We start from the raw sequence: 14597 nt of genomic DNA, 5'->3' as shown, positions 1-14597 counted from the left end.
AAAAATACAAGAAAAAAAGTCCTGAAGTGTTTTGGACATATAAACGACTAAAACAGGGATGTCCACTTAGCCTTAAAGAACATGAAAAAGTAATTAACGACAGGCTCAAGGTGGAGGGATAGTAGTGGGAAGAAGAAAAATATAGTCCCTTTCCTGGCATACGCAATGCTCATGGCAAAAGGAGTAGAACAGATAAAGGAAGAATTGAAAGGTATTGGGAAAGGAAGGGAGGGAGGAAAGAATGGAAGAGGTAAAAGAAATTAAATATTTATGATACCAAATCCAAAGAAGCATATGGGGCAAATGCGCAGATAAAAGAAGTAAGGAAAAAGGGGGTGACGGGAATTCGAGAGAGGGGGTTCAAGAATGATTTTAGAGCAAAAAAGTACCTGTTCGCTGCAATGGGGAGAGTCGGTGCTCGTATACCGGAGATATGGGGGTGGAAGGTATGGGATGAACTAGAAGGAATACAAAGATGGTATTAGAATTAGAATTAGAATAGTAGAATTGGTGCTTGACAACGAGGATGAATGCAAAAGGAATGTGGGAAGAATAAAGAGGAAAATATTATGAAATAAATGGATATGGACAGGCTGAGGTGAAAAGTAGGAGAGATGCGCCCAAAAGGGATCTGGATGCACAAATATAGAACAATAGAGAGTGAAGATAGAGAGCGCACGCGGAAGTAGTAGTTATACAGAGCTAATAAGGGAGTGGTTACCAAAACATTTATGGGAAGGAAGAAAAATATAATGATAGGGAAATTCACATTTATTTTGGTATAAGTTAAATTGCAAAAGGTTTTGCCAAGTTGCGGTCTAATAAAGATTGATTGATTGAGATAGATTTAACGGTAACATGAAACTTAGTATTAAAAATTAACATATTTAAAAAACGCGGGGCGAAGGGCACCCCTCAATATAAGGTTTGTCGCACATGAGAGCATAACTTCGAGAAAAATATCCTTGGTAAATCGCGCTAAGGGGAGAAGGTGAAGAGCATTTTTGCCACCACCACAATATGATTTTAGATTACTGAAAAATCGTAATGGCGTGAATACTTTCTGTGTACCAGTGCAGCGCATAGCGATTGAATTCCATTAGAGTAATACCAATTCGTAACCTCAGTAATGAGGGGGTGGAGGGAGTGGGTTAAGTGGTCTATCACTAAAGCAGCAATACAAATTCTTTGCTAGATATAAATACCACCAAGTGGATGGTTTTAATTTCTCTCTGTTTGGACATTTTTTGGGCCGAAAATCAAATTGTGTGTATATTGCACTAAAAGTAAATTAAAAATTAATATACAAAACGAGGGCACTAAAGGGCTGAAAATATTCTGGTTGTAAGATTCAGAATTTTATTAAATTGTTTTATTGTGGCAAACCAGAATTTTATTAAATACCGGAATTTCTATAAAGTAATACACTCGTCCTACTATTCTTGGTGAGATAAAACCTAAATTTGCAAAGAAACCTAAGGGCTCATCGGCAAATGTGTGATTACAAAAAAACTCATTTCGATAATTATCTAAGAGTTTAAACTACCCTAACTTTACTTCAGGAATGCCAGGTGTGCCTTTTAAAAAGCAGCGGGGGTATTCGAAATTGCAAGAGCATCAAGTACAAAGTAATTGATTACGACCTTTGCGTGTGTACATGGAAAATATTTTACTTGACACTTTCAACACTTTATTTTATCACCCATGATAAAACGTAGAAGAGAACGACCGCTCTTAACAAGAAGGGAATGGAAAGCGCGAAAAATTCCAATTAGTAATTTAATCACAAGAGCTCATTTATATACATAAAGATTACGGTGCTTTATTAAGTTATCCTTCGGGAAGCTCGAAATTGCGGATATCCCTAACTCCCCTGACATGTCACCAAGATTACTTGACAATGACATACGTTGGCTGATTTAAACTAATTAGGATCTGGGTAAATTATGTGTTACAAGGATAAATTCCTGAAATTGGTAGTTTTCAAACACCGTAACGCGAAAGTTTTCCTTTAAGTTTCGGGAGTCTACAGTTACAGCAAAAAATATGATTTATAATTTGTGATGGCCATCTACCTTACCTTAATTAATCATCTTCAAAATAGCTAATGGAAAAAGTTAATTGAGCGCTTTACACAAAATTACTTTTCGCAAAAATCCCTTTGAGGGGCATATGTTAAATGCAAAGCCTTGCGCTATTGAATAAGTATGAAAATGTCCAGTGTCATAATCAAAGCTTTACCCCTAAATTCAACGAATATCGTATAAGTTTTTGCAAGGTTTATCTTCTTTCCCACGAAGCATCAAAAGATCCCTTCTTCATTTGAATAAATCCCTTAAAGCTGTCCTGGCCTAATTTACATAATGTTTACTGGACACTGGTCATCCGGGACCCCTACTTATCGTATATCCTACCCCTTGTAAGGTGTCATTGCAAACCCTATAAAACGAGTTTTCTACCTGCCGAGTATTACGTTACTATTCATAATATTTTTTAAACATTAAGCTTGCTAAACTTTTCAATCGACTGATAAATGATACTACAATGCAGCGTGCATAATGGGCAGCGTAATATTTTAAAACTGCCGGTCGGAGAACTGCGTCTTGAAATTCGAGTATAACTCACTTGACTTTTGGTACCTATGTTAAGGCCGGTTTCGCATATTTAATTTGAAAATCAAACTACATATAATTGTAAAGCGTAACTGCTATACGAGAATTGACTTTTATGCAGCGCTGAACTGTGTCTGGGATAGAGAGGATAATTGCATAGATTTTAGGTAATTAAATCTGCGTTTGTTGAAATACTTGTCAATAGCGTTGGCATTACACGATAACCGCGCGTGTGTAATTAGTATTTGTTAACTCTGGTCCGAATTACATAAATATATGCAACCGCAATAACACTAAGCTTTGAAATTGAATTGTTATCATAACGCTACTGTTGCTACTAGAATATTTTAATCTTTTGTTCGTTTGTTACACAAATTTCTTATACTTCTTTTTATCTTGGAATAACCCGTAATCACATAGGTGGAGTATGGTTATGCGGCAGCCTTATATATATGTATAGCGAGACCCATTTCATTGTACTCCATTCTTGTGGATGATTGATCGGTTTAATATACAAATACTTGACCGTAAGGGCCAACAAAGGCCTTTTCCCGAGCCCTAAAGGATCGTTTACAGCGTGCATGTATTAACGACTTGTTAAAGATTAATGGTATATCGGTGGTCAGTGTAAGCAAAAGCGGCTGAAAATTTCAAATAGTTTTACCTTATTTATTATATTAACGCAACACTAGCCAAATCCGTTACACTTCCTTTCTTTATATTTTTCATTCTGACAATATGTTTACCGTAATATCCCCTAAGACGAAACTCCTGTTAGCAAAAACACTCTATCATTTATCAAAAAAGAAAAATTGTGTTCACAAAATTACTCAAATAAGGGATAATGACAGATGTCGAACAACACGGGATTTCATTAATCTCGCAATAGTTACTGATGTAATTAAGCATTTTACGCAATAATTTAATCGACCTGGTGGAGCCTATAGCGTAAATATAAATGAAATCTTTAGATATAGGTAGTCAATAATAATCCATTAACATATTCGACACATCCTCGCTGTAAGTTGAGCACAAGTAGAATTACCTACTATACATAATCTGTTTGCAAGATCAACAATCAATCTGGTATTTGCACATAACCCAGCGAAAAGCAGTTTACAAACATTTATTCGTGCGTGTAGAATATAATAATGGCCCCGATAAACTACATAACATACTCTAGAAATAGTTTTGTGGTTCTATACCTAAATCTTAATTTTTTCATTAAGGATCACACTAGCTAGCGTAGGTACCTTACGATTTTGATCTTGATAATTGTAATCAATCAATTTGCCAAAAAATTCGAATGATATCGGATGACCATATTAATTCCATGCGTGGTAACCCCCTTTGCATAGCAGTACCTACATTTTTCAACATGTCGAACAATGCAGATTCAATTACATCTGAGAGCTTTTTGGCAACGAGCGAAAGCATACATCAAGAATGATTTTAAAGTTTTCGTCGTCCAAGAAATGCAAGTCACCTTCAATTCATTTGTAATGCTCTAATTTCAACGAGACTATAACGTAATTATATGTACAAAAAATGGGTAATATAGATGGAATCACAATAAACATATCTTCCAAATAAATGCATAATTTTTCGCTTGGGTGTTACGTTTCCAAAACTCCCAAAACCTACACTTTTCGTTTTTTAATATTTCTCTCAGTTGTTTGTGTGTAGGGTCTCAGAGCCGATGGCGAGGTGGTTGCGGTTAAACTCAAAGAAGCACTTACCAAGTTAGAAAACAATGGCCCCACAGCAAAACTACCAATATATGGGTCCAGTATTTCCAAATGAGCACTTTAGTGAAACAGTTCATTGAAACTGAGCTGGGAAACTGCATCTCGACACTTGTTCAAAGAATGCTTCAGTACTTTCATGCAAGCGGAAATGTCCCTTATGCATAATCTGCTTTTTGACTGTTCCAAATTGAGTTGTCATGATTTATTGACTGCAGGTAGGTTTTAAACGTTTGATTCTTAGCTGATTACTTTAAGTGATTAAACCTTTTCTTGTTTTCAATACTGTGGATGCGTTTCCATTCGCTCTCGCTTGTCTTTGTTCTTTGACTATTTCCATGATTTAATTTCTAATGTTAGGACTGTTTATTTTTATATTTGCCAAAGCGTTTTGGCAGTGTGATAATAAATTACTACTGCAACGAAATATAGTATGCAGAGGGAGGGGGGGCTTTCAATATAAAAATAACTAATACAACATTTTTAAAAGTAAAAACCATTCCAACTAAAATTCTTGGCCGCACATCAAAATAGTCAAAATTTCACGCAATTTGCGCGGACGAACCAAAAACTCTACTTTGGCAATATACCGTGTGTAAAGCAAACTCACGCCGGTAATTTTCGTAGAATCTTTTGGGAATTTACGCAAGGATAGTCAAACATTAATTAAATTTTATTGTTTAATCTAAATTGTGACAAAATCTTTGTTCTTCATTGACTCCACACTACTAAAAATATTCACTTGGTCTTTGAATTTTAAACGATTTTGAAGTCAAAAATAAGTCAATTTTTCCAAATATGATCACAATGGCTCACTCCGAAACCATAATGTATGGAGCGTGCATTGTCGGATGTAAGGTGTATAATCGAAACCGTAGCGAAATTTGGTATTCTGGAGGCTTTCAATATAAAACTAACGAATACAAAATTAGCTTTTGAACGTTCAAGAAACGAAAATATTTCCAGCCAAATTTGCCGGAACATTCGCAGTGCTATAAACGAATATTCGCACATCGGCAATTTAGGCGAATATTTCCCATTCCCATTCTTCCAAAATTTTTGGGAAGTTTTTCAAGCTTCATTCTTATTTTCGAGTTTGCTTGAATTTGTCTGAATGCTTAGAGTTTTGTTTCGAAGGTACGGTATTTATTATGGCATATGAACTTAGAATTTAAGTTTTTAATTTTTTATGTACCTATGTTAAATAAACAATCTGAAACTCTACTTTTATTGTTTAAAAAAACATAACATTATTAAAAAATTGATTCGGTCGTATTATCGTATATTTTTTAAGATGAATATTACCAGAAATTCTCGAAAATTCCCGAATATTCGCAGCAATAATAATAATAATAATAGAAATTCGCCCAAATGATCATAAAATACGATATAAGACAAGTCATCGAATTATAATTAGGGTACTAGCAACATAAATTCATCCACAGAGTAATAAGGCTTACTTAAAAGGAATTTTTTAAGCTTTAAGGTATTTAAATCTGGTATGGTTTTTGCGATAAATAAATTGCGACAATTTTACAAGACTAATTCCAACTAAAATTCTTGGTGAGAGATAACAATAGTGCGAATAGTTATTCCTATGTTCAAGGATGCCAAAATGTACAATCTTGTAGAGATCAAAGACCCACGTTCACGGCTGTCTCGATGACCAATAGAAATATACCAAACTAGGCTCACCTTCACCAGGTAATTTTGGCAGAATCTGCGGTATGACCCAATTAAGCCATCTTCAATACTAATGCAACTTTCGCTGGTACAGCTCAGATAACGTCCTGGAGGTTTATTTTTTGTAACTGAGACCACTTCGAAGGTAGCCTTTCTTTATTTAATACATTTTGATATGCAGAGTGCGGAAACGTATTCCAGGTTCTAGATCAAGTTAGAGCTGAAGGAAATAAATGGACGAAACTGGTAAAACTTATATTTTTTTGTGTACATCAAACATATCAAGTTAGAGATATATGTAAAATAAATTTATTTAAACATCCTTCCGCTTTGGTACCTCCACATCCACCCGTTTCCTTTTCTGAAACGGGACGGGACGGGAAAGGAGCATTTTTGAAATAATTGAACTTGACAATATCTGTTATGCCTGAATACATTCATTATTTTTAACTATTTCATACAGAATAACCAGAAAGTTTAAGTGCTGTCGAAGATTAAATTTAAACGTTGAAATATTTGGATTCCGGTTCTCCTGCAGAAAATTCGACAAGAACGCTAATTTTTTGGAAAATTATTTTATTTAAAACGCTAATGATTATGACGTTCTTAATTGTTGGATGTCATATTTGCCTATGTATAAACCTTTATCTGTCAATAAATTAAATGCTGATTGGCTCATCGTATAGTTAGATGTAATTGACATTTAACCCTTCTTATCGCAATATTCCTGATATTTATATCGTTACGTTTCTATTTGTGTGTACAATAATATCAGTTAAGTGGGCTGAAAAACAATTCAATAAATTCAACTTTCAAAAACGTTAAAATACATTAAAGAATTTAAATATATAATCAACTCTCTCGGATATTTTGGTGCGCGTATGTTCACAGGGAATGATAAATTGATTGTAAAAGTGATCATAAGCGAGCCCATCAATTGACGTTTTGTATTAATATTAACAAGAACGCTGTTAAAACTTAATAACGAAAGATAATTAATCATTCATTCTAAAGTCTATCTTCTGAAAAAATAAAAAATTGGACAGGGAGCTGTGTAGATGGGTAAAATATGAGCGATATAGCGTTATCTACACACGCTGTAAACAGTTTCGCAATGTTAACTTGCACAATACTGTAGCAGTTCTGATAGTAACAGCTAACGTTTGAATGATATCCATACGAGTTTTAAATAAAATACTAAAAAGGTGGTTAGTAAAGAAGCATTGGTCCAATAAGAAGTATATCCAATGCGTTTTGACAGAGATAAAATTATGAAAAAGTAACACGCAATAAAAAGTCACATACACGTACCTTCTCTTCTCATACCCATCTTCATGCATTTCTTAAGACGACAAAACTGGCATTGATTCCTATGATGTTGGTCAATTGGGCAGTTTCGACTGCCCCTACATGAATAAGTTAAATTACGCCGTACACTTCGTTTAAAGAACGATTTGCACCCTGAAACAAAGAAAAATATGCATGTAATAATTGACATAGTCTAAAAATGCTACACAGTATACACTACGAATATGAACATGCGGAAAGGTAGAGAAATACGTCGCATTAATTTGTCTAGAAACAAAATAAATGTATAAAAACAGTAAGAAGAGCCACAAATCAAGACTTTTTATGAAACAAACAACGACGAGACGTTGAGAATAAATGTAGACATCGTTAGTAAAGAGGAAAAACCCCTCGCATAGAATTTGACAGCCCTTTAGGGAATTCTAAAGAAAAATGACGGTTTATAAAAACATTTTGGCCATAAAACTATAAAAATCTAAGACTTCGTTCAACACTCCTACATACAAAAGGGCGATTACCCTTATAATGACACTTCTACTTGATCTAATTTTTCTCAAATATAGCCGCGCTGAATTTCTAAATTGATGAACTTTTTGCGAACATTACTTGACAATCTTAATGCAATTGCATACGAGAATAACAATGTTGATTTCTATAGCAATCGAGTTGGAAAAAATATGTTTGACTGTTCTGTATTCATTAAAAATTCGCCTAGGAATCACCTGCATGGTTTCAATTTTTTGCGGCTGGAATCATCAGTCAATCAAAATAGGAGAATGAACTAACGTGTGCTACAATTTTGGCGAAGTAAAGAAAGATTCGACTCATTTGATGCGATCTGTACAAACTGAGACAGCTGCTAGTTGTTGGTCAATGGATCTTAGTGTTTCACGAATTTTTGCTTTTTCTTATTATTGTCAGCAGGAAATCAGACAAGAAGAATTTACAGGAAACAAACTCAAGATTTTTTGTCATCAAATATGCAATGTTCGTTGTATATGAACGTGGCTATACCTTGGTAGGGGGTTTCTATGCAATTACGATTGTAAAAATAGAGATATTTTGGAGTAACAATAATGTATAGCTCAACATTGAACGGAAGGAAGGCCTTTACAACAAAAAAGTTGTCCTTAACCTTAACTATCATGCAGGATGATTTTTACTGGATGTAATGTCATAACAGTTCAGTCAACAGACAGATAATGTGATTTCACAATGAATACCGTAAATAAGTGTTAATTGCAATGCAAGAATGTAAAAAGTTTTCGGTAAAAATCATGTAAGTTAATAATTTGTTCAAGTCAGCGTCTTCCTTGTCAAGGGAGGTTTTATGAAGCACTAGATCTCTGGATTCCTTGCCGATAATCAGAATCATTTGGAGGAACCCTTTGAAAAGCTCAAAAACGGTACCAATCATGTAAGCCATAAAAGCTCGTAAAAAGTAAATTGCAGAGGAGTAAATTTCCTAACATAAAACTCCGAAGTCATATGTCTATCTCAACGGTTTTTTTAATCATAACCATGCAAATGAAAGAAAATCACGCCGGGCACCTTCAATTCAAAACGCAGGCAAGCTGAAATAGATACAAAAAAATCTATGTCTATCTTTAACGGTTTTTTAATAACAACCATGCAATTGTTACGGAAAAAACTGTTACGAAGCCTGCTTTTTTGGATGTAGGAGACCTTATTACTGCTTGGATTATATTTTATTTCACAATCCCATGGTGAATCTGTTGTTTCCCGTCACGATTTGCAACAAAAAGTGAGAAATATCGACTTTTGAAAGTTCTCCAACGACGTTAACGTATCCGTTAGAGGGTTGAGATCTCATCATTGGAGCTTAGCTCGTAGGATTGTCGAGTTTCTAGAATAATAGCAACGTCGAGTTAATACGATTTTCTTCTCGTAAGCAAATACACGTAGGGTCTGTTGAATGCTATTTGCGCGTAGGTATGCAAATCTATGTGTTAGTCACAAATTTTATGATAGCACCTTCTACAGTTTTTTAGAACTACAAGGCTTTTCAGAAGTTTTGCAAGGGTCCCCATGATCTTTCTAGAGGCTTTTTAAAACATGTTCGTTTATGGGCCATTAAAAGCATTCAAAAGGCTCTTTTAGAGTTTTGTATATTGTTCAGTAGTCTTTTAGAGTAGTTAGTATCGCTTACGCAGATATTCAAGAGGCTTCTGCGCCCGAAAGAATCATTTTGATAACTATAATTCATGAATCATGAGGTTTGTTGAGACTCGTGAAGGCTTTTAAGTACGAAAAGAGGAGTTTTCTCGGGATTTGGCTTGTACAGCCTTTAAGACCCTTTGTGAGGTTTAAGGGCCTCTAAGTTGCCAACGGTTTCTAAGCGTTTCAAAATCTTTGACGCCCTTAATTAGCTTTTACGGTCCTTACGAACAATCATTAATATACTTTGAAAGTATTTAGGGGACTCGTCTTGAGGAGCGTCTATATGCGTCCTTAAGCTTTTAAGTGGTTATATGAGTTTTTAAAAGACTTTCTTTCCTAATTCATTGTCACTAAAGGATTGTATCCAACCCAATTCTGTATCAGCATTGTCACCTGCAAAAGGAACGTCGTATATGAGGACCATTTAGATTAAATAAATACAAATTATAAAATAGACCTTATTAAGTTATTACTTCCAATCAAACCGAAAACTCAAATTTGTTATAAACAAGCAACTGCACAATTTACTATAATTCCGACCTAACAAATTCCAGAGATATTTACTTGGTTCCTAAGAACTTTCAAGGGTTGCAAAGGTCTCCCTTTTAGAGTCCTTCAAACCCTCTCCTCTGTATAAAAGCTTTTAAGAGCTTTTGAGAATTTTAAAAGATCTTTAAAAATTGCCAGGGCATTCAAAAAGTATAAGGGCAGAGTTTCTTAAGGTCTTTATTAGTCTTTGAGTCTTGAAAAGTGGGAAAAGGTCTTCAAGAGGCTTTAAGAAGCGTGTGAGACCAATAGGGAGCTTTTATTAGTCGTTAACAGTCGTGTAAGTTTTGAACAGTTTTCAGAAACCTACAGAACCACGCGCTTTTAGAGTCTTTTACAGCACTTTTAACCTTCCAGAAAGTTTTATGGGTCGTTAGAGTACGAAATCGCCGAGTGCCTTGAGAATCTCCAATGATTTGTAGCGGTATATGTACTTATGATTCTTGTATGCAGTGAAAAATTAAGCGATCCCTAATTTAAGTTCAAATTAAGGTCGAAGGCGTTATGGACTGTTCATAATCCTAAGTTCTACTAAAATTTCAAGATACAAACGGCCATTATAAGTAAAGAAGCTTGGAATTGTGGGTGGCAAAATGGAGGAGACAGTTCTGAACTGTGCGAATGACGGGATAAAAGGGCACTTCTTACGGAGATTGTTTAAAAATGAGATATTTAATTGCGTTCATAAGCAGATAAGCCGCAGGCAGTTTAATACATAACGGGTCAATTATAAACAAAGCCGTCGCCCTAGCGATTAGCTAAAGAGTATTTTTCAGATGTACTTATTGGACGTATTTTTTCAGAGTACCCATTCCCGACACTCTGATCCTTAAAATCCACCATATCTCCGTTACTAGTGATCGGACCAGGTCAAATAAGGATGGATGCATCTCAAGAAGATGTATCACTTTCTCTTTGTGGGTACCCACTTCCTACATTCCGTTCTCAAGATATTCGTATTTGAAGCTTGACCCTTCCGATCACTGCGCCTGCTCCATAATTTCCATTTTCTTTTCGGAAATTTCATAAAAATTGCTCACATAGTATGTCTACTAATGTCTAATTTTTGGAATGCATAGACACGGCGACTTTTTTTTTCAAAAAACCTGTCCTTCTCGTCCGCCCTATACACTTTGAAACGAACGGAATTGAAGCACGTTTTCATTCTATTTTTTTAAATTGAGAATGCGCTAAAGATGCAAATTTTCTTGTCTGATGTATATTCCAGTTCATTTATTTGTTTAGGGAATTAAAAACGATTTCCACCATCCCTGGAAACTCGCTTTGTGAAACAGGTATAGGTACCAAACTCGGGCCTCCTCTTTATGCGTTAAATACCTAAGTTATTAAGAATAATGAAAATTTCCGTTTAAAGACTACTGTTTTCAATTCTTTACTAAAAATGGGGTAGGCATATTAGGTACCTATGTCACTGTTATGACAGATGAATTTGGGGTATAGAATTGTAGAGAACGGTGGCACAATTAAATGACATTGAAGTGAGGAATTGCCTGATGGGGTGGAATTTGCAGCGGAACCAATACCTATATGAGATTGACGCGAATTGAAGATACCTACAATTACCTATACCTACCTATCTAGGATAAAATTGTATGGTTTCATTAAACCTCGGTTTAAAGATCTACGCCTCTATGACAATGGTCTTATTCAGTTTGACTCAAATTTTGAAAAAATTGATTAAATTATAGGTACCTATAGGTATTTGAAAATGCTCGTATTCTGTAAGTTGTAGTAACTACCCACTTATTCGCCCTTTGGTCATAAAGTAATAGCCACTACAAATTTGACAACAATTCGACGGATTACCAAAAAACCTGAATTTATTATAGGTAGGTATACAAATCACAACAAAAAAGGGTTTAATGTTTCGTGTTAAGACAACATCCAAATCAATGGTAAGTTTCAACACGTGTGCAATTCCATACGAATCAAATAAATTATAGACATGAAGCGCCAACAACCGCTCCATCGATGGCATACAAAACGGTAAATAACAGAAAATATGAAACTTAACGATAATTAACGATAATAAATTGGAACCACAAGCGTATAGCGATCGCGATTAACGATTTAGGTTGTCCATTTCTTTAAATTTATAACTTCATTATGGCGAAAAAAAACTTTAATGGCGAAAACGATCCAAAATTTTTTTTCGGTAAAAATTGTATAACGATTTTAATATTGGATAGATAAAGATCCTCATTTTGTAGTTAGCATATGCATTTTTAGGCCATCGCGGACGCAGAAGTTACAGATTCTGAATATTAGCATACAATGAATATTTATGAACCATCACAACAACGCTTTTCCTTTAAAATTTGCAATACCTGCACATATTAAAAGATTTTCCTATTTGAAGTTTACCGAAATGAAGCCAAAATTTTTAAAAGGACGCACTTTTAATAAGTATACTACTAGAAAGTAAAATTATTCCGAAAAAATTGTGAATTAGGTAGTGAAATATTGCAAATTAGAAAAGCTTAGGTATGTATAAATATCAAATATGTTATAACTTTCTCAGGATGTGAAAATTTTTACGATTTTATACTATTTTTGAATAAGTATAGGAGCGTGTTTGGAATTGGGACGACAATCGTATAAACCAGTGATAACTTGGGCTATCCATTTTTTCAAAAACTTTCGAACGAATTCAGATCTTATGAAATGTTTATGCAACAATTTTACAATCCACGTGTAGTTTTTTATGTTGTAAGTCCCATACGAATATGGAATTTTCAACGGTTTGCATATATCGTCATATTCAATGATATCCTCAACAATGTAAATTTTAAAACGTGCGAGATATGAAGCAGGTACAAAGCGATTCTTACCTTCACATGTGAACTGTCCATAGTGTTTTCCAGAACTTTTATCACCACAAACTACGCACTCAATATTCTGATTTTTGTCATTACTGTTCGTGCTATTTTGCGAATTTTGAGACGGTGTTTGGCGATTGATAACCGCAACGGCTAATTCCGAATTTTCGGTAGGCAAAGAAATTGGGGTTAAATTTGTCGGTAAAGGATTTAAGTTTCCCTGCAAAGGATTTAACACATTCGATAAAGGATTTAAGCTCGTCGGAATAGGATTCACAAGAGATGATTCGCGCCACGAAGTCGCCACCACTGCCATTGTAAAATCACGTTCGTACGTATTTGCTAATTGTTCTTTTAATGCGTACTTCATAAACTTCACATTTCTTATTTATTTCACTTACGCTGAAATTATTCTTAATCTCCAAAAATTGGCGATGTACTTTTAGTTGTCCGTGTAAGTCTAGTGAGTAAATCTGAGTTAAATTTCAGAAAAAAGCTTTTCGTTTTTCTAACATTTGGAAATGTTCAACTTTCAAGTTGGCGATTCGAAACCGAGCACGTATCAGACCAGTCGAGGTGATAGGTCATCCCCTCGGCACTCTCTAGCCTCTACTAGTGACCTTTTGGTCGCAGGCCCGACACTAACTTGGCCTGGGCGGACTAGGGAGTTCCCCGGTTCACAGCCGGGTCGCGATAGGCCATGAGGCGTTTCCTAGAATCAGAGAGGGATTCCGCACTCCACCACTATTGCTCATCAAGTGAGTTTTCTACTTGTTACATGCTATACAGATACAGTGCGGTAGTGTTTAAACAGTTACAGCATCTTTATGAGCACGTGTTCGATATTGCTCTTTCAGTCCCGGTCATGAATAAAGGAATCCGACCGCATTTACCTACTCATATTCGACAGGATTTAATGTGCAATCGCGTAAACGAGTGAAGTGAAAACGTGCTTTCTCAATTTAGTGCAACAATCTCAGTGACAATGCTGTTTGTTGAAATATCTCTCAATAAATTTTAATTTCGTTAAATTTTTGTTCTCTCATACACTTTACTTGGTAAATGTGTATAATGCACACATGGTACATTTACCACACAGCATATAACCCCAAATAAGTTGGTGATGTCCTGTATTTCAATGACAAAGAGATTAGGTCCGCGTGTGCCTCATCTGTATAGGGTTACAGGTGATCTAAGAGACAAAAGAACCATTCATTGTATTATTACACGCCCTTTGCACTTTAAGGGATGCTAACCCTCTCTTTCTCGCGGCAACCACCTGATGACGTTTAGCGCATATATGAAAGATGTCCAAACAACCATCTTTGTTTAAATCCCATAAGTAAATAGATCTTTTTGTGGATGAGATGAAACAAGTTTGTACTACCTGTTAAACAACAATAAACATCTTCCCTATACATTTACCACAGGCACATGTAATAAAAACGGATTTAAAACACCTTTTTTATTGTTGATTAAATAGGCGCAAGACCTCAAGCTACCTGAAATTCAATTATCTTTGTAAGCAGATATAGTCGATAAGATCTGGAGTTTAAAATAGGTAAGTATAGCATTCCCACATATAAAAACAATTTTTAAAAAAATCTATATTGCTCTAGTAAAATAACAAATTTAAAAGCTGCTTTACCATCCACTGTTCCCATTAATGAATGGCACGAACT

The 14597-nt window shown here is 35.1% G+C and overlaps 1 protein-coding gene across 2 annotated transcripts in view; it reads right to left on the bottom strand.

Moving 5' to 3' along the window:
* The window catches only part of LOC116165337 (steroid receptor seven-up, isoforms B/C), a 67590-nt gene extending 53691 nt beyond the window's left edge, over nt 1-13899 (bottom strand). Inside the window, exons 1-2 of one of the 2 annotated variants that reach the window (XM_031479683.1) lie at nt 12928-13899; nt 7346-7501 (exon numbers count right to left, since the gene is read on the bottom strand). In XM_031479683.1, coding sequence (XP_031335543.1) covers nt 7346-7501; nt 12928-13285 — 514 coding nt within the window. In that variant the 5' untranslated portion in view covers nt 13286-13899. The remainder of the gene's footprint in view (nt 1-7345; nt 7502-12927) is intronic. The other variant, XM_031479684.1, reaches the window with a different exon arrangement.
* Between the last annotated feature and the right edge of the window lie 698 nt (nt 13900-14597).

Source organism: Photinus pyralis, unplaced genomic scaffold (genome assembly GCF_008802855.1).
Source record: "Photinus pyralis isolate 1611_PpyrPB1 unplaced genomic scaffold, Ppyr1.3 Ppyr1.4_LG3a, whole genome shotgun sequence".
In the NCBI taxonomy this organism is placed as follows: Eukaryota; Metazoa; Arthropoda; class Insecta; order Coleoptera; family Lampyridae; genus Photinus; species Photinus pyralis.
The sequence above is the reverse complement of the archived record's forward strand: the minus strand, read 5'-3'. Positions and strand labels throughout refer to the sequence as shown.